General features: G+C 39.6%; 1 protein-coding gene across 4 annotated transcripts in view; it reads left to right on the forward strand.

Moving 5' to 3' along the window:
• The first annotated feature begins 8,050 nt into the window (after nucleotides 1–8,050).
• Nucleotides 8,051–27,962, forward strand: part of TMEM245 (transmembrane protein 245) — a 76,125-nt gene continuing 56,213 nt past the window's right edge. For all 4 annotated transcript variants that reach the window (XM_061449080.1, XM_061449082.1, XM_061449081.1 and 1 more), the window contains exons 1-5: nucleotides 8,051–8,744; nucleotides 18,156–18,273; nucleotides 19,563–19,664; nucleotides 20,558–20,665; nucleotides 25,201–25,422. In XM_061449080.1, coding sequence (XP_061305064.1) covers nucleotides 8,121–8,744; nucleotides 18,156–18,273; nucleotides 19,563–19,664; nucleotides 20,558–20,665; nucleotides 25,201–25,422 — 1,174 coding nt within the window. In that variant the 5' untranslated portion in view covers nucleotides 8,051–8,120. The remainder of the gene's footprint in view (nucleotides 8,745–18,155; nucleotides 18,274–19,562; nucleotides 19,665–20,557; nucleotides 20,666–25,200; nucleotides 25,423–27,962) is intronic.

A 27,962-nucleotide genomic window follows, 5' to 3' on the forward strand; every position in this document is an offset into this window, starting at 1 on the left:
AACACTTGTGGCCTCCATAATCTGAGGAAACATGCAGATTGGGTTAAAAGTTGTCAAAGCTATGTTTGGCACCGAGTCTTACAGTCTTCAGCACAGCGATTAGAGAATAACTGGAGCATGGTCTACATCAGCAAGCCCTCCAGACAGTGGACTTGAAGCTTGCTTGGGACACCATATTGGGTCTGAACCAAGAAGAAGAGCTAGTTGGAACTAAATGATCTTTAAGGCCTCTTCCAACTCAACCCATTCTATGATTCTTTTGCCAAACTGTGGATGGTGTTCTTATTGCGAGTACCATGCTCCTTGTCAGTAACTTGTGTCCTGTTCCTGTTTCTGCATATGCCTTCTGTTATTTAGTGAAGTAATAGTGAGAAGTCAGCCCAGCTGTGAAGAGGAATTAGTGGGTAAAGAAGACTGACACACAGCTGTCTTGATGATTATCCAGGTCACAGTTAGAAATTTGTGTTGTTGATACTCCAGTTGTCTGTAAATAAATGACTGCTATAAACCTAAGGGAAGACAGAGGTCTCCCTACTTTTTTTGCCGTCTTCTCCTTACTTTGTAATCCCTCCAATACATCAGACATTTACAAAGAAGCAAGTTACTCTCCTTTTAGACAGTAGACCCTCTGTCTTGTCTTTCTGATCTCTTCTGTGTTCACTGGAAGTTTGCATGTGCCATACTCTAGAGGAAGAATTAAAATCTATGTGCCAACTTCATAACCTTAATTAGCATTTAAATTACACTTTGTAACTCTGCTTTTGCTGTTTCACCACACTGATGTGTTGCAACATTTTTTAACATTTCCAAACAGTTTTCCAAAGGAAAAGTATTGGGTAATACCTTTAGGAAAAGGAAATGTGCGTTTTGCAGAATTACAAAAGTTCTAATAACACTTATTTTCAGAGATCCCTACTGTGAAAGTACCAGTATTTTATACAAAGCACAACTTTGTATAGAGCCTTAGATTTATGATAGAAGTGGAAACACATTTAAACACTACAGTTGTTTCAGTGCTTCATGAAGCTGTGCATAACTTTGCATGAATTGGCATCCTGTTTCAACCCTAGCTCCACAGTGTGTAAGGAATGGGCAAAGCAGTCTGAGTGCTACACAGAGAGGTAGCATTATTTGGTGACCTCAAATAATATGAGACAGAAGAGTGGAGAGACTGATAGTAAGGCTGAACGACAAGGAAGGGCTAATGGTTTGGACACACTTCCTATTTTTGCATGAGTTTACATGGCAGAAGCCTGCCCAGAACCCATAGGCAGTGGTGGCAGTCAGGTGCTGTGGGAAGTACCTGCTCACTGGCTATTTTACACACTTCTCACAGCAGTCTGAGTGTCAAAAGATGGGAGCTATAAATCTTTTTCTTAACAGCTGTTGTTGTTCAGTATCTATCTTCTCTAGTTAAATTTTCATTATTGCTATTTCTGTAGCAGTGCGTTAGGATTTAGTACAGCACTCCCACAGCCTGCCCAGCACAGACATGGATCAAACTGGAAGGTTTTAAAGAAGATCTCAATTTCCTGAGTAAAAAAAAATAATTAAAAAATACCTATTTTTTTAACCATATGTCAACTTTTCTTTTTTTTTTTTTAAATTTTATTTTTTCTGTAGCTATTTCTGTGGAATTTATATGTCAAGGTATCTGATTTTTTGCAGATAGAGAGTAAGTTCTAGGTAAACCTTCCTTTTCTAAACCTATCTTATTAGTATGAAATAATCACTTTGGTATTTTTCATTTTATTCCTTTGATTTTTACAATAGGTTTGGTAAAATTATGTATGCTTGAACTTGGTTATTTAACTTATCTAATTTGGGCTCAGATAGTGAGGCAAAACCAGTGCAATTTTGAAATGTCAGGGAGGATGTGTGCAGCTTGTGGAGTTGATAGGTGTGAAAAAGCAGTCTTAAAAGACATTACTTGCTTTGAAAATCTGTGACTTGACTTGGCAATAGCAATGAATCTGCTGTAAGGAAAGGGGCAGATTTTTTTTTCCTCTTGGATTGCCAAATAGTTTGAATTGCACTTACAGATTATCTCAAGCTTGAAGGGACCCATAATGATCATTTAGTCCCACTCCCTGCTCCATGCAGGACTGCCTAAAACTAACCCATGTGATTAAGAGCATCATTGACACTCCTTGAACTCTGACAGGCTTGGTGGTGTGACCACTTTCCTGGGGAGCCTGTGCCGGTGACCAACCACCCTCTCCTAATAGCCAATTGGAACTTTCCCTGACCAGCTGCAGAGTCATTCACAACTGTTGCTTTTACCCTACTTCTGCAGTTCTTATCTAAATAGGAATGTTCTTTTAAACCGATGTGAGGTTGGGATACGTGCAGGCCTTCATAGCCTGTATTTTAGAACAGCTGCTGCTCTGTGTAGGCTTGTTTTGATCTGCAATTAGAGGCTGTTTAGGAATGTCCATACAAGGTGAACTTTCATGTTTCTTAAACTTTCTGCGAAGTTGTGCTCTTTAGAGAGTTGAAGAATTACTTGGTAGCAGCTCTTCTCTGAGCTGTTTCTAAATGATATTTACTCAAATCTATGTTTACACTTTTAAACAAGTAATTGGATTTTCAAAAGTGCCAGGCAGGTGCCAATCTTTTATGGCTCCAATGCCTGCACAGGGCAGTGAATATTTTATGCCAACTAGTGATTGCAGCATTTTGCCTGATTTATTTTCACATCTCCCCTTTAAGCTTGACATCATTCGGCTCAATTTCATAAGATGGTATTAGCAGAAGACTAAATAACGAAACTTGAGTTGTATGCCAAGGAATAAAAATATTCTTGCTGATTTCTCATAACAGTAATCTGCAAAGTTTAATAAAAAATATACTTCCCAGAATTAATATGTGGGTAATGCAGTTTTGCTGAAGGTATTTATGTGTGTGTAACTCTGAGAATTATGCAAGAGAGTTTAAAACCAAAAGGATAGACTCCTCTTCAGAAACAAAAGAAGACAAAACACAAATCTACATGTTCCCTGACTCCTAGCTGATTTTGGGGAGGCAGAATAGATATATAGGAAGCTGAGAAGTTACCTGCTACAGTATTATGTTTGTGGGTTTTATATGCTAACCTGTCACTTTCTTGGGTACAAAATGAAGCCTCACATTAGTCTTTTTACAGTATTATTTTTAAATTTTTTCCCCAAACAAGATGAAAAAAGGATAAGTTTGATAAGTCAAGAAAATATTGCCATGTAGAGTATTAGTATAATAGGAAAGGAAGCACAAATATCATATTTAAATCCAGGCGGAAAAATATTTTAGTATTGAAACCCCAAATATAGTATCTGTTTCTGAAATATTGGACTACTCATGTATAAAGCAGTGATTTCTTTTCAGTTGTTTTCAGCGATCTGAAACAATTGATAAACACTGAAATAGAAAAAACTGCCACAAGAGATCTTCTCTAAAGCTGGAAGTATCTGTCATTCAAGTCTTGACACAGAGAGCCGAAGATGAAATTCTAAACTGATTAGCTCATTAGAAAAATGAAATGGTGGGACCCTAATACTTGTGTGTGATGTCCCCATGCTTTATGTAGACAAATACACTTTTGTTAGCATATTTGAAGCATCATGAGTTCTGTTTAGGTTAAAAGAGATGCCTGGTATGCCTTGGTATTTCTGATTAATATATTCTGAGTTTGCTTTAACTTCTTTGCAAGTAAGCAGACTGTCATAACTATGTTAACTCTTGCCACTTGTTTTGTATTACAAGAAGTTTCATGGTTGAACCTGAAATGTCATCTCTATCTTTATCTATCTGTTAGCATTCTCAAGACTAATCCATAGATAAAACATACAAATAGGCAACTTGTAACTATAGTGTTAAGTGGTGATCTACATTCTTTATGCTAGGCTCAGTTCTGTATGCCAGTACCTAGCATTCATGTGAAGTCAATGAGCATCTGGTTGGGTAGGAGTGCAGAACTGGGGTTTTCCAGTCCAGAAGTAACCATCAAACGTCTTTGTATTTAAGCACTAGTCTTTTCAGAAAAATAACACTGAATGAATACATAATGAAATTATGGTGACCTATGGGATTACCTTACAATCAGTGCATGCCCTAAAATACTGCTTTGTAACATCTGTTTTATACTAAATGTTCGTGTTCAAGTGAGCCTTGTTAGCTATTTGATGGTGACAGACAAAAACATTTATAAACCTGTTATAATAAATGCCTTTTTAGTCTAAGAAAATGTGTGGTATGGCATTTATAAAATGGGAGGAAAAAGTCTGTGTGAGGCTAAAGAAGTCTTTTCTGCTGCCTTGTGTTAAAAATTCCTTTCTGTGCCGTGGGCTTGGATTTATTACTCTCAGTAATTGCACTAAAGTCAGTGAGGCTGATCACAGTAGCAAATTAACAAATGTGGGGGACTACATTTTTCTTTTACCATCAGAATCACAATGAAGCTGCAAATAAATGTAGTCACCTGCATTTTAACAAAGAATTAACCCTATTGTCACTTGCTATAAGTAAGAGGAATGTAGAGGTTTCTGTGGTGATGCCTATGCTGTGTTTTTGTAATGTATTTGATGCAACTATAAAGTTGCCAATATTAGAAATTTTGGTGTTCATTATTTGCTGTCATCACTGCCCTGTTGCTTGGCCACACAGAGCAGCTCCTGAAGCAGTGAGAACAGGCTTCTGCAGAAAAGAAATCAAATGGTTAGAGACTGGCAACAGAGAGGAAGTCCTGTGACACTCGGCAAGCAAAAGCACCTGCAGAAGTGTCAGAGATGCTTCAATTTTGGAGCTCTCACAGGTTTGAGCAGGTGTTTTAATTCCTTGCTGGTGGACTGAGCAGAAGAGTTAGCTCAAGGGATCAAAAAATGTATTGCTTTTACACCATGTGCTCCGTTTATTGTGTTTCTAGTATTGCTATCCTGTAGCTGCAGGCTGCAAGAAAAGATGGCTCTCGTGTGTCAGCCGCTTGTGCACTATCCAAGTGACCATGATCAATAGATGCCTTAAATATATTCAAAAGAGGGTCTGAAATTATATTGTCTTGTACTATGTAACATTTGACAGATTGTTAAGGCATTTTCTGAAAAGGATATCATTTTGTCATTAAACTGAGGTTAATTTCGTTTCATTAATGCACCTCAACTGAACATTCACAAATGTTCAATAAGAGGTTATAACAAACAAGGGATAAAGAGTTGTTTCCTAACTACACAGGCCAGTGCTGACACCTTGTGGCTTCGTTATTGAATAATTTCATAGTTTCATGTGGTTATTTCGGGCATAAATCATGATTAACTTGCTGTTGCCAGTGTTGTCTTCTTCGCTTCACAGCTACCTCAGTACCCAGTATTTTACTATCATGTGTAAGACAGCTTGTAACTTCGGGCTGTGTTAACTGCACAAAATATGAATAAGAACTAGGAGTGTCTGTTTTTTCTTGAAGGGGACTTGGAAAGTTTCAGTTCAGTGCACAAAATCATGAATCCTAATGCAGCAGCAGCAGACAGAAGTTACAAGCTTCTCTCTTACTAGCTAATACCTCATTTTATATTTTCCTTTCCATAGAAGAACACTGAAGACTACCATTACTTACCATATGTGTACTTTTAGGCACATGCATGTTTTCTGCAGTGACACAAAAGCATTCCTTTCCTGCCCTCTTCGCTATTGAAGCATTACGAATAGCAAAAATACATCCAAAAGGACTGAGGATTTCTGGAAGTATAGGACCCTGGGGTATACTTCTTATCTACGGCCATAAAACATTTAAACCATGATTTATCAGTGCAATATACCCCTAGATGGGCATCTAATCTACAGTCACATAATGCTTCAAAGCTTGAATAAAACCAGCTGTTAAGGATGCAGTTGTTTGAAATCTGTTGTGGAAATAAGTTTTCAGAGCTTGAGGTGTGCCTTGTGAAGACCATGCATTGTCCCTCAACAGTCACCTCAGAACTTGTTTTCTGATGTTTATGGTCATGTCCTGTTCTTAAGTGTTCATGTTGTGGTCGTACATGAGTTAGAAATCTTTATTTCATTGCATTGTGGATTTGGTTTTGTTTGTTTGTTTGTTTTATTATTTTATTTCTGATATGTTTAGTTATTTATAATGAAGAGTAAAAGAATTGAAACGGAAAGGTTTTCTACAGCAGGGACCAAATCCTTAGCTTATGTAAATCAATATCACTTAAGTCAAAGAGGTGCCATTAATTTCTGTTCCTGAAGAACATGACTGCCAGAGTCTGTTAAGAAAAATGCAAGGAATAAGGGCGTGCTTTGAAGGTTTGATTTGCTGCCATCTGTTTATTTAACTTCCCCCCGTGTAAATCTTAATTGACACTTACTAATTGAACTTTAATGCAGTAAATGTATTATAATGAGCCATTAGAGTCTCTTTGGCATGCTTCCTCCATAAGGTTCAGGTAGTGATGTGCCCTTGTTACCTATTTCAGCACCCTGCCAGGAGGCAGATCTATCTGATCAAAGAGCAGTGAGTGGCAGCATCATTTTAAGGTGCAATAAAAGCTTCTCATACAGACAACTGCTTGTAATGCCTCATCACCACCAGGATCAAACGAGGTACTTGTAGGTCTATAAATACCTTCATTGCAAGAAAGGAAAGTACCCTGTCAAACCTACACGAGACCTGTTCAGAAGAGGAAAATAAGGAGTTGCAGGAGCCAAGAGTGACCTTTATAAGCATGAATGTGTGCGTAACAGACAGGAAAGGTTTTGCAGCACCAACAAGTTGGGACTGTGCACAAAAACTCTAGGAAACTGGATGGGTAGGATGCAGTGTGGGTTACAGGAAGCATGTAGAGAAATCTCTACCTTTCCTCCTTGGGATGATGATAGGGATAGGTCTCTGCTATAGTCTGTTGTCTTTGTATTGTTCTGCCTTTAAAATCTGGTTTATGAACAGTTGTGTTTCCACTTTACAAGTTAAAAAGAATTCGGTTCAGGGGAATCTCAACTTTTAGACATCCGCATTGCACAAGAAATGCTCCACCAAAGTCCTGCTGGTCAGAAATCTACCATGAAGTCACATAACGCTAAATTTCAAACTTGCATGTAAATCCTAAAACGGAAAATAAAGAAAAAAATCCCCTACCTCTGCATTTTTTACATGTTTATTGGTATGCAACCTCTGTAGTAAGTTGTAGAGGCTATGCTGCCCCTCTTTCGGAAGAGGAAGAACCCTCTTGTGGTTTTATGGTGGCATTACAATAGCTTTAGTACTCGCTGAAGGGTTGTATTCGGCTGTGGAAAGAAAACTGTTTCAGCAGCGTACTGCCAGCTAGTTCAAATGTTGTGGATTCCAGCTCTCAAAACTTGCTCAGTCCAAGCCTATTTATTATAGAGGCATCTGGATCATCTGTAAAATGTTAGCTGTCACCCTCAGGCGTGGATGGCAGATGCAAGAAATCAGTCCTCACTAGATTGATTGTGGAAAACATTTCATGCAACATAGTGTTAGAAGTGTCAGGTCTAAAAACCCATAGAAAATTACTTCCTCAGTAGGCCTAATTTCCAGTAAAAGCGCAGATGCTTCCTTGTTCCTTCCTTCCTTGTTAAATAACTTGATGCCAGAACACGTTCAGACAAGACAAAATTCTGCAGCCGGTTTAACCAGTGTTGCTCTCCTCCGTACAATGACACTGCAATTTCAGAGCGTTTTCTGCCTTCAGAAACTACAGTAGGGACGAGAGAGCAGCGACAAGGCTCCGCTGCTGGGATGGGGGCGAGGACATGAAGCAAGCTGCTGGGCTCTCAACCTCCAGCAGCCTTCTTGAGGAGAAGCAAGGGCAGCAGTGGGGAGCCTCAGCCCGAGCTCGGCAGCAACTGAAGCCGGAGGGGTCGGATAAAGGACCCCCGGGACACCCCGTACCGCGGGTGTGGGGAGCGGAACTACATTTCCCAGCACCCTTCCCCACCGGCACCTCCCCTTCCCCGCCGGGCTGGGCCTACGCCCGCACCCGGAGCCGCGGGGCGGCACTACAGCGCCCGGGAGCCCCGGCCACCCTTCCGCGCCCTCGCCTGTGGCGGCGGCGGTGGTGGTGGTAGTAGGTCCGCTTCGCCCGCTGTCAGCGGCAGCCGAGCCCGGCGCTGCGCGGCGCGGCGGCGCCATGGCTGACAGCGGAAAGCCCTCGGAGGCTCCGGCCGTGGCCCCTCCGGGCTCGCCGGCGCAGGAGCGGCGGCCGGGTGGCTCCCCCAGCGTGGGTACCGCCGGGGCGGAGGGAGCGGCGGCCATGCCGCGGCTGCCGTTGGGCAGCCCAGGCGGGGCGGCGGGGATGTCGCTGCCAAGGCTGGAGAAGCCGATCAAACAGGCCTTCTACAACACCGGGGCGCTGCTGTTCGCGGGGCTGTGCTGCGGAGCCGCCGTCCTGGTCTACTTTATCCTGGAGGCCTTCCTGCGGCCGCTGCTCTGGGCTGTGCTCTGCGGCACCTTCCTGCACCCCTTCAAGAGCTCGTTGACGGCGCTGGGCCGCCGCTGGCTCGGCCGCCTGCAGCGCTCCCGCACGCCCGTCCTGCTGGCCGCCCTCCTCCTCCCCATCTGCTTCGCCAACTACGGCGTGGAGGCGCTGGGTGAGCAGGTGCTGCGGCGGCGGCGGCTCCTGCTGCTCCTGGGCGCCGGGGGGCCGCTGCTCTACGGACTCTACTGCCTGGGCAGCTCCCTGGGCGTGCAGGTGCTGCTGGCCCAGGCCGGCCGCCTCATCTGCCAGGGGCTGGACTACTTCAGCAGCCAGTGGGTGAGTGCCCGCCTCGGCGGGAACGGGCGCCGCGGGTGGCCGAACTCCTGTGGGGGGTACGCGGGGCTGCGGGCTCCAGCTTCCCCCGCACTGCCTCGGCGTTTCACCGGGGGGGGGGGGGGGGGGGGGGAATGTGGCTTTGGGCTACCCCGGGGGGCGGCCGCCATCTCACTTGTTGCACGGCGGCAGGGGGCTGGCGGGGCGGGGAAGGAGGAGCGGACACGCTCCCTCTGTTGATATTTACTATTGGTAGTTTAGCCATGCTCCAGGTTTGAATTACCTCTGGCTTAGCAGCGTCTCAAGCGAGGTCTTGCGCAAACATCGGCTCTTGTGGAGCTGTAAAGTGTGCATGAAGTGCTGTAAACTAGCAGCTGAGCTCCCCAGGTGACTTCGGGCGAAAGCTTACAAATGTTACTTACACTAATAAAGAGACTGGAGACTGCTTTTCCTTATGTTGTCTTCAATGTATAGAGACTAAGTAAAACTTCTGGCATAACTAATTTTCATTTTGTTAGTGGTAATTGAAAATGCAAAAAGGTACTAGAGATGTGAAGTGAATGCATGTATGAAAACACAGAAGATCAGTAAGTTATACTTTTATTAAATCTGATGTGCAGTTGACATTCTTAGATTGCTTGGTGCCAAAGACTCATTTTTTAAGCTGTTCTAGTTTTTTAAACAAAACAGCACCGCTCCCCTCTTAGTGGGGAAATTACATTCTCAGTTGGTTTAATGGGGATATATGTGGAGATAAAACTGAAGAACTACTTAAAACTGATCGTACATGGGCAAGAAACCAAAACCACCACCGCCAAAACTCTAATAAGCTTGTCCAGGCTTCTGATTTTGTATACTAGTTTTATCTCTTTGGTGGAGCTGGCGAATGCTGATATCTCAAACACAACTTTGGAGGTGTATACCAGGAACAAAAAAGTAATAGTTCTTCTGAATGTACTGACCAAGGATGTTGTGCGCTATTTCTAGCTTGAATAGGGTAGACTGGAGAATGTGTTTGTCTCTTAAAAGTAAACATTGGAAGAAGTGATTTTGTTGGCTTTCTAGTCTAAAGTGTTGTTAAATACTGAAAAATGTCGGGGCAGATCTGTTTCTGGTCTGCTCTGTCTCAGAAGTATAATAAAGACTGAGTAGATAGAGACATACTGTATTTTTATAAAGAGGCACTGAGTGGGGAAAGAATCTAAGCATTGGCTTGGTACTGATGGGAAGTCGAGATTTCTTGCCGCACAATTTATTTGATCAGCTTAAGACTTCTCCTTGCATTGGCTTACCCGTTTTCTTTTTAACAAGTTGGCAGTCTTGCTACACTAGCTGACTTGGCTAAGTCCAGTCCTTTATTCAGAATTCGTTACACTGTGTAAGTAGAAGGGGGGTAAAGGAAGCTGCACTGATTTGACCTCATAACTATGGTTGTAATGCACTGCTGGATGTCTGTGCATGCTCAGTGCAGTTTTGTTTAGCGGTGTCTGACGCTTGTTTTGCACCAGTGTTTCTGATACAGCACTTGTGTTCACTGAAGTTCTGTAGGGTTTTAGCTGGGCAAAAGACACTAAGCTCCCAGAACTCTTTTGACTTGTGTTCCTTGGCAAGATGTTTGGCTTTGTGTCAGAATAACTGACCATGGGCTTCCATAAGAAAACCAGTTGCTGTAGCTTTCTAAGCAAACTGCCTGTGCCTCTTTCTGGGGCCCTATATGAGAAACAAACGGTAGGCATTCCTTTGTAAATACGCTCAACTCCGCATGGCATCATCTATAATGCTTTACAGTGTTTTCCTATTCCAGTTTTCCAAATTTTGCTGTGAAGTTGATTTGTGCTTTCTCAGATATGTAGCAGGATAACTTAATTTTATTCATGTTTTTGAGGAGCCTTGAGCTAGATCAGTTAATAGTATCTAACTTCAGTTATGCATTTTAAAGCTGTTTAATTGCCACGTTATATTGCAAGACTCTGTTTGCATGTGTAAGTTCTGCCTGCTAGCTGCACAGGAGTTGTGCTTATTACAAGTCAGCTTGCTCCATTGTACTGTTCTTCTCTGGGACCTGACTCTTACAGGTTCCTTCTGTATGTTATCTTGCAGGAAGATTACAACTGGTTTTGTTTGTAGATATTCTATTTGATAAGCAACTGGAATGGTGATTACATTTCTTGCACAGTTTCTTTTAGCAGCCCACTAAGCCAGTCTAGATTTTTGTATTTTGAAATATTTTGCTATGGAAAAAATTTAATTAACATAAGTAAATTTTCCCATTAGACAGCAAGAAATACTTTCTTGCCAAGAACATGGCAGGTATATAAATAATTCATTAAAAGCATAAAAGAGATGAACAAGCATGGTGTGTTTCAAGTGTGAGACTAGTATCTGATTAGCATAGTACATTTGTTTATGGTAATTTTCATCTTGTGAACTATGAATATCTGTGCCCCAGCAACTGAACCTGCCTCGGGCTGCAGAGGTGTATGGTGCATTTATTTTTATTTGGAACTTTGCCTCACCTAGATGGTGCTGCTGCTTACAGAGAGAAAGAACATGCATGGTTGTCTTCTCTGTTTTTGCTTCCCTCTGCTGTACTAGAGAAGTGAGGAATTTGAGTGAGAACAATGATGGCTTTTTGGGACATCAATTTGGTGTTCTCTAAAGGTAACTAAAGGTATTTTTTGGTGTCTACTTAGCCATGATAAAGAGACAGAAATTCTCTTCTGACCCAGAAATGTTCTCCAAATGCAGCAATTGCATATGATGATGACATAGGAAGCCGAATCTTGGCACCAGTATGTTAGAGAGCTTTCCTGTCTTCAAATCTGGGAAAGCCATTCCTGGAGTTGATGAGTGAAGATTTGGAAATGGTTATGTTCCTGTCAATGGTTCTTAAGTAACATCTGCAATTTCGGAATTAGGAATCCTAGATACCTCCATGATGGGACCTTGTGATAGATGATGGCAAAACACTGCATTTGAGGGATAAGTCCAAGATCTTAGGCTAGTCTACAAGCATCTTGTTCCCACGGTCTCCTTTTCCTTCATGCTTTACAGTTCCTGCGTCATCTTTGAAGAAACTTGCGCAACAGACGTAGGAGCTGGTTTTATATTCCAGATGAGTTCTTTGCTCTGACTCCAGACTTCTCTATGAGTTATTTGCAGAAGTGTATCAGAAAGGACATGCACTCTACATGAACTTCAGTGGTGTATAATAGGGAAGGGGAATGTTCTTCTGTACTTTTTTTTCTTGGACAAGAGTTTGTCCTATAGCAGATTGAATATACCCTTATATGTGTCATCAGTTTCAGCATGGTTAGCATACGTGCTGAAGATTAATCTTGGATTGCCTTGTTGTCCTAGTTTTAGACATATAGAAATATGCTTGTATCCAGCACTGTATCAAAGGTATGGGAAATTCTTTCTTTTCAACATGAGTTCAGACTACTTTAGCCTGACATTTTACACTTGCAGCAATACACAGGAAATGCCAGCTTTTGGTTGTGTTTTTTATTTTTTTTTTGTTCAGCAGGGTTCACATGGTCATATTTATTTAGAAAATGGGTAGTTTGTAGATCCTGACAGATGAAATTGATTATACAGCTGCTCTACATTGATTCTGAAGTTCATGTTAGTAAATTAAATCTGATATAATTGTCAGAATTCTCTAGACTTAACTTGCTTACAGGATTATCAGTTGCTCTCAGGTGGCCAGACTTTCTTGCTTGGTTTTGCCACAAGTTACTGGTCGGGGTCAGAACTGTGTGTGTGCCAGAGTGTATTTATATCTCTGTAGTAGGTACAACTCATGTTGTTCCACTGGTTAGCATGTAGTTAGAAGACCTGATCGGTCCTTTCCTCATTGCAATGTTGGGCAAATTTGGAAACACCATTTGCTGTGACCACTACATTGGAATATTGTCAAAGTAGATATTTCCTGGTTTAGCCACTCAGCTGTTTGCTCCCTGCCAGGGAAGCTCTCAAAGACATCCACGAGGGAAACTTCCATTTGTGGTGGCACTACATGTCAGCAGTCCCTGAAGTAACTTGAAGACTGACATTCTGAAACAGGCTTCTTGGCAAATATTTTGGGTCACAGGCTCCAAGAAGCTTGGATTCCACAGTCCTATTCACTGTACAAGGTTCACCTGATAGGGCAGTTTCTCTTTTAGCAAAGGAAAAGGTTAAGTTTGATTATAAAGTGGGAATAACTATAAATGAACAAAACACAGTTACGATTTTTGAGGTTCATATAATTTCTCTTTTTTTGAGGTTTCTTTATTTTTTTTCCCTTTCTTCTTAGAGTAGGCTTGCAGGTTTCTAAAACTTGCCCAGCATAACCCCCAAAAGCCAAACAAAACCAAAAACAACACCCCACCCCCAACCTCTACCACCTAAATAAGCCCGTAAGTATTCTCTCTGCTGTTTATAATAATCCTTTCATTATTTGGTATCATGGCTTATAAATCTCACAGACAGGTACTGACTGTAAACACATCTTGCCAAAACCACAGGCTTTGGTTTGTTTTCACAACTTGGTAGTGATCAACGCCGTAGGCACCGAATGTAGCCTATTTAAAAACATGATGGGGAGGGGCAGGGAAAGTCTGAGATGTTGGTAGTGTTTTCTTTTCCACCTTTGTTTTTCCCTTCCACACCCACCCTAATTTTTGGCAGATCCTGCTGTGAGGTACCTTTCTTGAAAAGGCTTAGGAGCTTGTTTAGGTTCACATGCAAGAACTGCAGCTCCAGGCACTAGGCTGACTGCTAGCCTTGAGGTGAATGAAACAGGACGCTACATAATGTTACTTACTTTTTGTATTTATATGTGTTATTTGAATGCAGTGATATTTCTTTTCCTACCACTTCTGAAATGAGCGGCTGTTAGGGAACTGTCCAGCAAAATTTTAGCTGTGGTCTGTATAATAAAGCAAGAAGGTGAAGAAGCTGCGTATGTTGAGGAGCCTTTTCTTCTGAAAGTCACCATGAAGCATGTCAGAGGAGTGGTACTCTGTATGCAGGGAGAAAACTTGATGTTCTCTGAAAAAACTTCTTTTCACAAGTGAATCTTGAAAAGTTTGATTTCTGAATAGCATTTTTATTAACTGAGTTTCTCAAATAACTTGTTTTAAGACAGGAAGAGTGAACTAAAGGAGGGTAATCTTCAACATCCATAGCTGCAGTCTGGATATCTGAGGTTTAATGGATTTCCTTAACTTCACAGCACAGGAAGTGTTGCAGGACACATTGAAAATACTTTTAACCTGTGTGTGACAGTATTGATTTTGATGGTCAGTTCTCCCCTGCCCCAGGATTCTAGTTACAAGTTTGTACTGTTGTCCCTTCAAAAGAAGGGAGGCTTACTAAACACTAGATTTCTGTTTCACGTTATTTAGCAGTCTATGTTAATTCCAAGCATATTGATAAGTGCCACTGCTGGGGATTCTAGAAGAAACAGCTAGGTACTGTTCTAGCCGTTTGGACTTAGTAGAAGGAATAACCCAGTCTGTCAGGTTTATGCTTACTTGTATTCACTTAGGAAAGATATCAGGATGTCATTTACCTGCCGGGGTAAATGATGGCTGCCTTAATGAAGGCAAGAGGGGGTTCAGTTTACTCTGAGATGAGCAGTAGTATTACAGGTGTGCTCAGTTGGTTTGTTGTTTTTTTGTGTGTGTGGTTTTGTTTGTTTTGGTTAGGTTTTGGGTTTTGTGGTTTTGTTTTTTTTTTTTTTTTTTGTGTGGATTTTTGGTTTGTATTTGTGTCTGTTTGACCAAGACTGTCTCCATGCTAACTGAAGGGCAGTTACACTTTCATTGTTCTGCCAAACTCTGCATATTGTGGGACTTTTTTCCTCTTGTGCACTTAGGAATATACAGTAAAACCATGTGGAATTAATTTCAGTTTGGAAAACTGGAATCAGAGTGACATTTTCATAATTCCTCACCTGCCTCCCTGTGGCGATCATGATGGCAAGCACAGGTTGGCTTTTAAGTGATACATTTGATGCCTTGTGTCCCTTTTCAAACAAAACTAAAAAGCCTCAAACAAACAAAAACTCCAAACAAAACCAAAACCACCTTTTCTGTGTGATTTCCAAGTTGAAGAGAGCAGCCTGGGAAAAAAACACCACAATAGCAAAGGGAGAGGGTAGATCGGCAACTAGAAAATGAAAGAGTTGAAATGCACCATTTGGTAGATCCTGACTTGTTAAAAGCTGTAAACTTTTGGAAGGCTGGCAGGGCTTATATCAAAAGAAGTAGCTGTTGGTTATTCTGCTCAGTCTTCACTGTTGTGTATAAAATGGGGTGGTTTACATGGTAGGAAATGTGTTTATTGCTGGATGTGCAGTTCTAGGGAGGCTGAGTTTTTCTGAGAGCTTTACTATTGGTGAGGAGCTCTTCTTACGTACTCCACTCCAGGCATATGCTTCAGTTGCCCTGTTGTTGATGCCTGTCTTATCTCTGTGAGCCTGTTCAGCTATAACTGAATTAGATTATAAGTAAAGTACCATGGGATTTTTTTCTGGATAGTTTTTTGTCAGTTTAAGGAGCTTCTCCTTGCTGGGGACCGTTGAAGCTGCTGTGCAGAAGAGGTGGGACTGCCTGACTGGCAGTGGGAGAGAATGAACTACTACTCTTAGAAGCAGTGACCTATTAAATGAGTTCATTTATAAAACCTCTCCCTTAGAGATCAGCTTGCTGATAGGAAATAAAGGGTGTGAACTGTGCAAATAAGGAATTTTGCTCTTCAGTATAAGTCAATATAAATGTCACTACGACTTCAATAGTAAGAAAGAGTTCATTCTAAAAAAAAAAAAAATAATTATGCCAAAGCCAAAAGAATGTTTTAGATTTTCCGTTTATTTCAATTTTTAACTGGCACTGGAAACAGACTTTCAGTAACATTGGTGGTACTGTCATGCTGATAAATTCTGGACTTTCCAACACTGAAATGTAAAAGGAAAAACACTGAAGCAGACGCTTTTGAGCTTAACGTAAAAGCTGCATCTTTCTATGCTGTAATTTTGCCTCCAGTTGGTAAGGTAAAGAAAACTGAAATCTAGATACATCTAAATCTGGCCACTGTAACTCAAAAGAGGATACTGAAATCCATGAAGTTGCACTGCACTCTTAACAGCTATTTATTAAGGTCAGTTTTAAATTATATGTCTAAAGGGAAACCAACATTTTCAATTTGTGAGGCTTACTACAAAATGCAAAGGAGATGTGAGAAATGAGCTCTTTGCTGTCTGTTCAGACAAGGTAAGTAAGGCAAGGAAGAAGGAGGAAAGTACAGGATTAAACCATCCTAAAATTGCACTGTATGGGATTTGTGCATGTCTGTAAGTGTGATTAGCTTGTTTATTTTAAAATTAGTTATTTCTCTCCATTCAGCAGAAATAAATACTTTTATTTGGGTAATTTGCTAAGCTTTTAGAAATGGGAATTGATGAGTTGTTGTAACTTACAACACAAAAAAAATATTGAATACCTAAACCCTGAAATGCTAGCTATTAATTTGGTTACATGCACGGTTGAAAGCAGTGCAAAAAGTTTTGCTTTGTTGGCTGGCAAACATACGTTTATGCCCTGTTAGCCTCCTACTTTTGGCATATTTCGAATCAGAAAGTTTAATTTATTGAGTTTGTAATTTACCATTAAATTCAAAAGCAAAAGAGTGAAATTGGCTTGATGCTGGGACATTTATCATAAAGAAGATGCTGTGTGGCAAGTAGGATGGCATCTTCATGCTGAGTTATCCCTTGCAGTTACAGTTGTGTTGTAATATGCCTTGTGAGCGAATGAGTTACAAACCTATGCTGTTCAAGAAGTGCTGACGTGCCTTTCAGATAATGTTTTGCTTATCCATGTTTTGCTTATCCGTTGATGACTTAATATCGAGGGGTTTTAATATCTAAGGGTCTTAATATCTAAGGGCTGTGTTAGAGATTTGTCTTGAGTCCACATATGGCCATAAGCAAGCTCTGTTGATGCAAAACTGGAGGTAAATAGCAGTGAAAAATTGGACTGATCAGCTTTGATAAGAAAGATTAGTATGAAAAGGGTATCTAGGCATTTGTTACCATTTCTTAGGCATTTTTTAAATTGCCTTGTGTGTATGAGCATTCCCCCTGAAGCTGACAGGGCCCATCAGTGCTTCTCTGCTGAATTCAGTACAGTTAAGATTTTTTTCTACGCCAAATAGGTACATGGGAATAGACACAAAACCTGCTTTTCACAGGGACTGTTGCTTCTTCAGCCTGGGTCATACAGCGCAGAGTAAAGAGGTGAAAGCCCTTTTGGTGTGTCCTGTCCAATGCCTCATTCTGTGTCTCTGCCGGTGTACTCTTTCTTGTTACAGTGACATCTGATTCAGTAAATGTTTGTGATAGAAGTTATGTTTAAAGTTCATTGGGTTTTATGGGTTTGTAAGTGTAAATTTGAAGGTGCCTGTAACTGCTTATGGATAGGGAATGTTTGTTGAATTTGGGCCAGGAATATATTTATTGATTTATTAATATTTTTATTTTAAAGATGCAGCACAGTTAACAGGTCTTCATACTTCTTTTATTTCACATCTTCTACTGAGTAGCGGCTTTTAACCTCCTGTTGCCTCTTCTGGTTTCTGCTCTTTTTTCAGCATTTTCAAGCTCAAATTCTTCATCTCAGTATTCTTAATTAGAATTCTGTGTTATGGTTTATCTGAGGAGCAGGATTGTAGAAAGCAGTTAGAAGCCGCAAAACCAAAATGACCACATCTTCCTCTTTGTATGTTGTCACAGACATTTTTCTGTCTCTGTAATGGTTTTAGGTAAATATTTGATAAAATTGTATGTCACAAGATATTTAAAGGCATGACTGTTTTGTGGTCCAGCACTGCTGAGGAACATCATTTTTTGTTGTGCATCCTAATGGCTATCTTTCATTTCCCCCCCCACTGCCCTTTTTGTCTCTTTGGGCTGGAACACAGGAGCTGACAAGCTGCTCTGTGCTGAGTAAGTGCTGCCTTGCTGGCGCTGTCTCCCTGTGGCCCCACTGGTGGCTCTATTTTGTTTAGGTTCTCACCTTTTGGTAACAGTTCCAGAATACTTGCTTGGTCTCAGGTGCAGAAACATCTTCCTTTAGGGTTTGTGTCCAGCAAAGCGTGTACAGTCCTGTTTCACATGAGAACCATACCGGAGGTATATATAGCCTGTCCTTAGACTTTGGGCAGACTTAATGTTTCTCTTACATGGAGCAAAACCTCCTGTTTCAGAATTGACAGTTGTGAAATGTGGGCTTCTTAAAGAATTAGAACCCAACTTCAGTTTTCTTGATACGATGGCTTGGGGTGCATGCATATACACATGGACCAAAATATAGTTCTGTTGTACTCATGCGTGTATCCATACCTGTGTGTATCGTTCTCTTAAAGATATGGACCTTGGTGGTTGGTTACCTGCTGATGGTTTCATTCAAGTGGAATATAAGCACTGAACGTTACTTAAAAGCAGTCTCTGTCCCTGTCTGGATTATGCTGCTCTTTCACTTAGGTGAGTAACAAGAAGTTATTACCCTAATATGTCCACTGGGATTCTTTTATCTTGCAGACAAAGCTACTTCCTTGCTCTTCATAATGGGCTCTTAGCTGAGCTGTTTTCTGCAGCTGGGATCTGCAGGCTGTTTTCTCTGCTCAGTAATTCTGGCTGCATGTGTCCAGCAGGGAGTGTTGGAGCAGGAAATGGGAAAGCATGAAGAAAGCAGCATGTGTCTTCCACTGCTCCTGCCCATTTTGTACTTCTCATGGCTTTCCCTTATTTGGCTCATAGACCTTGTACTTACTAGCAGTAAAGAAGGGCTAGGGTCACATGTGGGTGGATTTAGACTTTCCCTTGTGGTGATTTTTAGTGTTATTATTTTTTGAGAGCCTTCCATTAATTGAGACTGAAGCTGTAAAATATATTTATTAGTAGTAACAGAAGAAAAAAAAGTTTCTATCAGTAGTTAACAAGCATACAGTGTGATATCAACAGTCAAATAAATTTGCCAGTAATCTATATGATCTGCTAATACAAATAGAAGGCTATAGTTAGTAATATTAAGTATTTAATACGGAATTGTCAGATTATATTATCATATCAGTTTATGATGGAAGTATGATGCAAATAATAGAAGAACATCATGATAAAAGGTTTCACAGTATACTTCATGATTAACTTTGCTTTAGCAGCAGGTTTCAAGGGTTGTTCTGACCATGTGGCAACATGAGGTTTTAAGCTGCACATACTGGTTTTGCATTTGCTTACATTTTGGCAGTTGTGTATTTGCTGGAAGTACTAGCTGGAAAGCCAAAACTCAAGAAGTCACTGCTTGATGCTATTATGTGGAGATTTAACATAAATGTAGATTGTTGGAGGTGGGAATTTGATTTGCCTCTGATATCTGACATAGAATCATAGAATCATGATGAATCTTAAGATCATCTAGTTCCACCCCCCCGCCGTGTTTAAATGCTTTTATTTTATGCGTATTTTCATGTAATTTTGCATGTGGATTTTAAAATTGTTCTCTAGATCAGCATGGTTTAAAGTCACTGAAGTTAGGAATGGTAACATCTTGGTGTATTAATTGAGAAACTTGTTCACCTGTGTTTTCTAGTCTTCCTTTCTGTGAATGTAAAAAAACTAGCTTGCTTTATGACAGTTTCTGTCCAGATTGTTCTTGATGTGATTGATGTGGTGCCTCTCTTGGTTTTGCTAAATGTAGAGTTTATTAACAGCATAATTTTTCTTTAAAAAAGCCAACCAAAAACCTAAATAAAACCCAACCCTGTGTCTTTCAGCTTCTGTGGCAGGTTCCTGGAGAATTCCTGTGTTTCTGGTTATAGTTTTTCTGATGACTGTAGGCATGTTGTATGAACAACAGAATGGAAAGGAGTCCTCTGGTAAGAAATGAGACACTGTTTCTTTTATTGTTGGAGGCAAAAGTTTTGTAAAGTCAAGTAAAAAATTCTGGACTATAAGTTCAATATCATACTGATTGCGAGAATTGATGGTAAGAGTTGTAGTGCATTTCTCATGCTGAAATGAAGCTTTTGACTCTGCAGAAATTTGTTGCAATGGACGGATGTTTCTTTTCCATAACAAAGTAAGGACTCTCATTGTCAAGCCCAGTAGCTTAAGTTTACATAATCCTGTATGTAGTTTCAAGCATCAAGCAAGCCCAGGGAATTTGAAATCAGAAATGAGCAATATGGGTTTAGTAGCTTCCGTAAGATTGAGTATGAGAGAAACTGAGACAACTGTATCCAGCAAGTTTCTTGTATCCAGTCATTTGTTTTTAAAATACCACATTTTTAATATTATGATTTGTGTTTAGACTTTGAGAAAAAACATATTCTGCCTGTTGTGAGTCAGTTTTACATAAAAACAAATGTCAGGTGTTCCTTTTGAGTACTACTTGTGTGATTATTTTGGGAAGCTTCCTGTCTTGCTGTTTTAGTTTTCTTGAAAATCATCATAATCTTGTTTAGTAAAAGTGATGATCTGGTACAGAGATTTTTAGATTAATCAGACTGCCAGCAACTGTGAGTGACTTGGCTAGTAGTAGTCTATTATCAAGGAAAATGCTAAGTAAACAATGGGTTTTGTTGTTTTTGGCTCCTGGTATATTGTAATAGTGAGTAACACTCTTTCCTGTTTGATTATATTGACTGTGTATCATATATGTTAAAAACTGACAGTGTTTATGCATATAATTCTGTTGCTTGACAGTTTCAGTGGATTCATTTTGAGACTTAAGTTTTTCTTTTTTTGCGTACATGTGTGTATTTTACAGGGGCAGAACTTCCTGGTCAGATGATTTCCATTGCTGCTTCAACAATTGCCATGGCTATTTCAATGACAGAAGACATGTCTGGTAGTGAACATTCCTCAAAACCCTCAGGTGACTGAATACTCTGTAAGAAACATTTGAATTTGCTCTAAAGGCATGAAATTGGAGGGAATTAAGAACAAATTTCAAACTAGTCCCTATCCTCTTCATCCTGTCCAAAACAGCACACGTATACTTACCTTGTGAAACAGGTTTATCTGTTTTTAAAATGTTGAGATGACAATAATAGAAAAGCTGTCTTGCAAATGATAGTTTACATGGCTGTCTGTACATTTAGAAGGCTTGATTAGAAGGATTTTTTTATGTTTCATTGTTTTGGTTTGAGATTTGCTGGTCATTGGTTCGTTTTTTGTTTTGTTGTTTTTTTTTTCTTGTTAGAATGAGAGTATCTTTTTTTTTTTGTTGTTAGTGTTTTTATTTTTCCTAGTCTTTTTTTTTTTATTTGTTGGTAGTTAAAAGATATAACTTGACTTCTGGACTGGGTACAGACAGACTGGAATGATTTTTGTGTACATCACAGTGACAAAGCTCCTCTTTGTTCAGCTACGGCATGATCAAAGTCTTTTCCTGTAGTGAGTTTACTTGACACCGTAGCTTGAATCACAATACTTTCACTTGCAGTAACACAACTAGAAGTCTGTAAGAGATGGCTGGAAAGAGTTACAAAAAAATTGTTTTGGTGGCCATCACTGGATTTGTATGCTACCATCATTTTTCTGGGTAGGCCTTTGATGGAATTCTACACTAGAGAAATAAACTATTATGGAGATCTCTGGAAATTGAAAGATTTCATCTGTTCGCCGCAAGTAGACAAACCAGGTCATTAAACTTGACGGAATGTGAACTTACAAAAATTAATTTTTAAATATAAAAAAGGCAGCTTTAGACAACTTATTCTTTTCTTATCTTCTGCATTTTAACGTATCAATATAAAAATTTTGACTATCATCAAAGCAAATATAAAACCCTATGGATGTATGTCCTGAAATGTGAGAGCGGAGCATCATGGTGACAGTTCTCTTACATCACTGACTCTAATTTTGGAAATGAGATTATTATTTTAGCTGGATTTTTGAGCATTCGGTCAAGCAGCACTCTTCCACAAATGTGCTGTTAGTGGTTGTGTTCTTGTTTGTTGCCCCCTTTTTTGTCTTTTTAACTTGTCAGTTATTTTTTTTTCCTTCATTTTATTTTGTCCAGTTTTCATGTTCTAACTTTTATTGGCCAAAAGAAAACTGCACTGGTTTTACAAAGGTGTCTTTTGTAGTGAAAGTGGTTTTGACTTATTTTCTTGAGACTGTCAAATGGATGGCTTTTTTGTCTTGCAAATTGTGTTGTTTTCTTTCACAGCGGGAAAAGAACAAATATGGAGTTTCTTGCTTACTCCAACCAGTAGTTCAAATGATTTTCCAACAATCTGTTAGGAATTAGCATTCTATTCTGTGGTACGTGTGGAGTATCCTTTTGGTCATCTTCGGTTTGGAATGGTGTGAATGGTAATGGAACATTATTCTTATATAGAAAAGATTTTACCTGCCAGGTTAAGAAGCTACAGCACTTGGTTTTCCTTTGCGGTGATTTTTGGCTGTTTTTTTTCTTTCTCTAAAAAATCCACTTTTAATCTTGAAATTAGAGAAAGATGTGGTTATTTGTGAAAGGTGTACTTTCATCCTGGTGTTCTGAAGGACTTTTTAATTAATAATGATAAAATCACTGTTTCATCTAACTCTGAAGATTTTATTCTTATACCTTCTCCACAGGGATGCAGACACTTGCCTCCCTGTTTATGCTGTTGTTCCTTCTCCTTTTAATTAAAAAAAGAGGAGGAGAATAATTCCGAATGCTATGCCAGCAAGAATTTGACTTGATAGAGAACATACTATATAAAGAAAAAAAAGTGTCTTAAGATGGCCTGGAAAATAATCTTTTTTTTGTTGTTGTTACGATGTTTGAATAAGTACTATACATATTGATTTTGCTAGAATTCTGTATCAGTTATTGTGTTAGCCATTTGGGAAAGACTGTCATACTTTCATTATTTGGAAGACAGTTTTTTTTAGATTTCATCACCAAAAATATCGTAAAGCACACTACCTGTGGTTTTACAGAACCTGGAGTCACTATATACTGCTTTCAAATTTGTATTCCTTAGCACACTGTAAGCTGGATCCATTTGTTTCTATTAGTACTCTTCTAGTTTGTTTTAAAAAAGACTGAGCAGTACAGGGGAATGATAGAACCTCTATTATGACAAAACCACTTCATCCTTTAGGAAAACTTCTGTTTACAGGTAACTTTCTCTCCCCTTACGAAAAAATAACTCGTATCTTTTTCTTCAAAATTTAGTTTGTATGATAGGGCTGGCTCTTCATCCCTTTGAGACATGAACTGATTTGCCAAGAAGCATTCCACCTGAAGCTTCTGTTGTGTTTAGCTGCTTGCAGAGATCTTCTTTCAGGATGCATGCTCTAATTCCTCTTGGGGGTATTCTGAAGTTCCACCAGATACCTTACTAGCAACAAGCTGATGTTTCTGTGTCATCCCAGTGTCTATCAATTGGGTTGATGCGCGGATTGACTCCACAACTCGTTAAAAGTTGTAAAGTAGGTATGCTTTTTATTCAGCGCTGAGACGCACGGGGATAATTCCTCAAAGTCATGCGTACCTCAGTGTTGTTTCCCTCTACATTTATTCTCTAAAGTTATATATATTCGTAAGGTTGCACAATACGCCTATACATATTCATGTCCTATCCCCGCTTCATATTATAATGAGCCAGAAGGTCCTCTGCGCCTGCGCAGTGCCCCCTCTGGTCATGGGCAGGGGTCTCAAGATGAAGTAAATGAGTCTTCCTCCTCTGGGTAGGGGTCTTCAAGATGAAGTAAATGAGTCTTCCTCTTCTTGCACTTTTCACCTTTTTTAGTCTTTACGTGTGGCCTTAGAGTTTGGTCAGTGTCCCAGCCGTAAATCCTCTACTTCTCCCCTTTATCAGTAGAGTTTGATCAGTGTCCCAGCTGTAAATCCTCTGCTTCTCCCCTTTATCAGTAGATTCAGGTGTCTGCTTATTAACAGGACCGGAGATCTCTGTTCTGCTTAGCAGGCATTTACAACAGATAGTCCTTTTGTTTCAACAAATTCCTCTAACCCCCCTGTACAACCCCCTTGTACAACCCCCCTGTACAATGGTCAACCCTCTGTATCAGGGTGAATCGATAGTTCTGCATTATTGTACTAGTGTGGTGGGGGAAGAGTTTATAATCTCTAAAAATAGTTCCACTTACTTGTAGAGCACCAGTGCAGACTTCAACAACAAAAGAAGAGTGTTCATCCAGTGTCTGAAGCTGCAGACTTTGTCACTTACCACGATTGTACACGTATGACAAATCTGTCTTGTCTTTCTGTACATTCTAGCTGTCTTGCTTTAGGGTAGGAATGGCTTTAGCTAAAATCACAAGTGTGGAACATGAGTGATGTGCATGTAGTATGTTGTAATACAGTTTTTACAGCAGTTTTCCTTTGTAGGAGGAAGGTGGTTGGTGTTGATGTGACACAAGACCAGAAAAAGAGTTGTTTTTATTGCTGTAGTATGTACCAACATGACAAATTGCCTTTTATTCTTCAGCATATTCTTTCATCAACCTGAAAACTTTTCAGATTTTCTTGCATGTACGTTCTTCCACCATGGCTGCAAATTTTTCTCAAGTAATGGTGTGTGGGAAGTTTGTGCATTTTGCCACCAGCATGGGGCCTCAGTAACATTAACGCTAGTGTTCTTAGGAAGAGATTCTGAATAAAGCAACTGAAAATGGATTTGGTGTCACCCATACTAGATGGATTTACCAGCTAAACAATTAAATAAACTGTATGTTATCATACAAGAACTTCAATTTGGACATAATTTTTTTGCCTGAAATGACTATTTATTTCAAACTGACTTTAATGCATCAGTTCACATTCTTGAATTGGATTTCATGTTTACTAACTTATGAATAACAGAATGAGATTTATTACCCACTAATTTATGCTTTCTGTTGTTACTAAAATATAATCACAGTGTGTTATGTTTGTAATGCGAGTGTTCAGAAAACTGAAAAGCAAAATAAGAAATTTGTCAATGTATGCTGTATGTTTTGTTTAAATGAACTTTGAGAAAATCTAAGATTTCTTTTTGAGTATTTGTAGTAAAGAGAAATCAAAGATTTCTTTCAAGACTTTAGATTTCATTTAGTAGTGTTTTTTTCAGGGTTTTATGTATCTTTGATAAAATATTTGGCTTGTAATTTACTTGCAGTGACAGGAGGCCTCTTAGAGGCTGTAGCATCTTTTCTTCTCCTCCCAGCATTGCTTGATATGGTGTTGAATGATATGGGAGAACTTACACAGCCCAATACTAGCTTTTCAAAATTGAGATCAGTGCCCAGGTTGTCCCTACCTTTTAAATAAATTGCCAGAAGAAACTCCAAAGCCCAACCAAAAAAGAAATAAAAAAAGAAAGAGGTTGATTTGCCACTAGGGAGCATGTTCTGTCCTGTGGTGAACATTAATGTGATCATTTCCACTTCTTTGTTTGCATTTGTTCGTTTTAGGAACAACAGAAGGTGATCAGCTTCCACAAGCTTCATCATCTGTCTCCTCCTCTTCATCCTCTTCATCCTCTTCTGGGAGCAGACAAAGAGCTGAGATTGGATCTTTCCTTAGAAAAAAGAAAACTAGTGATATTTACTTTGTTACACTTGTGTGGGCCATTGTCATTGTCCAGATCTGGCTAAACTTCTGGATTGTGCAGCTGTTGCCGGTGCCTTTTGCAGGTAATAATTCAGTTATTAGAAATGTATGTTTAATGATGATTTTGGATAGCCTTAGGCTTTGTGTTAAATAAGGTAGAAGGAAAGGCTTGTAAGCTTATGAGTTTTAATGTAAAACTTTTCCACAACTTTTTGTTAAGATGAATTGTAGCTTCAAGCAGGAAGATGGATGTGCACTGTCTGCTACCATCTGGAGGACAACTCTGTAAAATTGCTTTGTGTGTTGACTGTTGTAATTACCTGGAATAACTTAGTGACATACATTGTAAGAATAATTTGGTTTAGATTGCTTTGGTTTTCTTGCGCTTGACGTCATGTCTTTCACAGCTTTGCACCTATGGACGGAGAATATTTTGGCTGTTATTTAGTAGTGAAGTACAGCTCATGCTAACTTATAATTTCCATTAAAAATGGGTTGCTAGGCTCTGTGGACAAGTCACAAGATAAATTTGTTTCTAATTCTAACTCTGAGGTTGATTAGCTTATTTGCTTCACATCTACATCTACATATATCTGCTTTTTTATATATCAAGCAAGAAGGTAATAGTTATGGTAGCTATCTAAAGAGGTTATTTTAAAACTGAATGGCACTTTTTCCAATACTGTTTTGGAGGATGAATAGAGAAGATGGGAACTCTGGAAATACACATGAGCTAATAAGAATCTGAAGGCATTTCCTCCTTTCCCACTCCTGTAAACAAAATGAGTTTCCTAATTTGCTTGAATTTTCTCTAAGCTTCAGTTAAAATGCTAATTTTCAGCATTTTAAATGTATTTAACATTAAATGTAGATATTTTCCATTTTACCAAGGGCTGTCCCCAGCTAGAAGCCAAGTACCTGCAGACCCAGCCAGTCTTTTGCTGTCTTCTGGTGTGGACTAATTCATGACTGCACCTCCTTTGAGGAGGTACCAGCTTGGGTGCCTCCTCATCCCTAAGCCGCAGTCCCTTTGAGAGGTGTACCTGCTCCAGCATGGCTCCTCCATAGGACATAGTTCCTCTGAGGGGTGTACCTGATCCACCATGGAGCATTTCTACTCCCTTGGCCTTTTTATTCCTTCTGTTCCTTTTTGTTCTCTACTCACTTGTTCTTTCTGTGTTCTGTCCTCTTTTTCTGCTGTACTGTTTTCTGCCCTTTCTTAAATGTGTTATTTTCACGGAGGCACCACTTCAGTGCCTGATAGACTCAGCTTTGGCCTGTGGTGGGTCCATTGTGGAGCCATCTGGACTAGTTGTGTCTGGCACAAGACAGCTCCTGGTGTTTCCCCATAGAGGCCACCTCAGTGGCCATCCTGCTACCAAAACCTTGTGATTTACACCCAATACACAAAGACATTATTGTTTAGTTGTGCATATGGAAATAATTTCTGTGGGGCCATGCTTACAGGTTTGAGGTGCTGTTAACTCTTAAGAGGCATGGTGAAAGGACCAACTGTATGTTCGGCTGTCGCACTATAGCAGCAGCTAAAGGGTAGTATGATGGTTAGGCGTATAAGTGACTGAATGCAGGCAAGAGGAGAGAGAGGTTTGAGCTTTGTTTCATTCCAGTGTAGTTGCTACAGAAGAAACTGCCTGATTTTGCTGTCTGAACATCATGGGAAATGGTGATGGCAGGTTGGATGTAGCTCATAAATAAATCATAAAATGATAAACGGATTAGAAAATAAATTTTAGTGTTTCTAGAAGTAGAGCTTATGTAACTTTATTGAAGAGAAAAGTCAAGGAGTGATTCTATGATTCTATGACCTGCCACTGTTTGAAAACACCTACTTGGGTGGGAGAAAAAAATGGATGCAATAGTTTTGCAGTTAGGCAGACAACAGTGAATGGTTTTAATCTTGAGCCAGATGAGTATAGATGAAAGTGCACATCTGTAACTGAAATGGATGAATACTGCTGTGCCATTCATTAGGTCTAAAATAGCTACCCAAACAATAAAGCCAGTATAGAAATTGATTATGAGAATATTTATGAGTTGTTGCCTTAGCCGTGACACTGGACCATTAAGTGCTTTTTCTTGGCATATACCTGAATATAGCTAGATCATCACAAAAATAGTATTAAAAGGCAGTATAATGATGAATACAGATTTAGGAGAGGGAACACATTAAGTGTCAGAAGGTGAATGAAATGATGATAAGATGGATTGTTAAAAGAGAGGTGGCGTTAAAAATACTTAGTAGTGGAAAATAGGAAAGCTTATAAAGCAAGTTTCCTTGCAGCTGTTCAAGCTTTAAGGACACTAGTAACTTTAAGGTCTTCTGAGACATTAAGGATAATGCTTCTAGAATGTAAATAAAATAACTCTCTAAAACCTTAAATAAAAAAGTATTAGTTTCACCAGAATTCCTTATGTCTGTAGACAGGACTTACATGAAGTAGAATTTAGATTATTAGAAATATCTTGGTACCATTAACAATTTTCCTTGAATGCATTTGTACTTTGGTAGAATTAGAAGCTCTTTCAAAATTGCTTTATGTAGAGCGTGGAAAAAGTATACCATAATTATATCATAAAATGAAATGGTGAAACAATGACTTTT

The sequence above is a fragment of the Pezoporus flaviventris genome, unplaced genomic scaffold (genome assembly GCF_033815535.1).
Source record: "Pezoporus flaviventris isolate CSIRO_AGI_PZ_B2104156 unplaced genomic scaffold, CSIRO_AGI_Pfla_v1 ptg000007l, whole genome shotgun sequence".
NCBI lineage: Eukaryota > Metazoa > Chordata > Aves > Psittaciformes > Psittacidae > Pezoporus > Pezoporus flaviventris.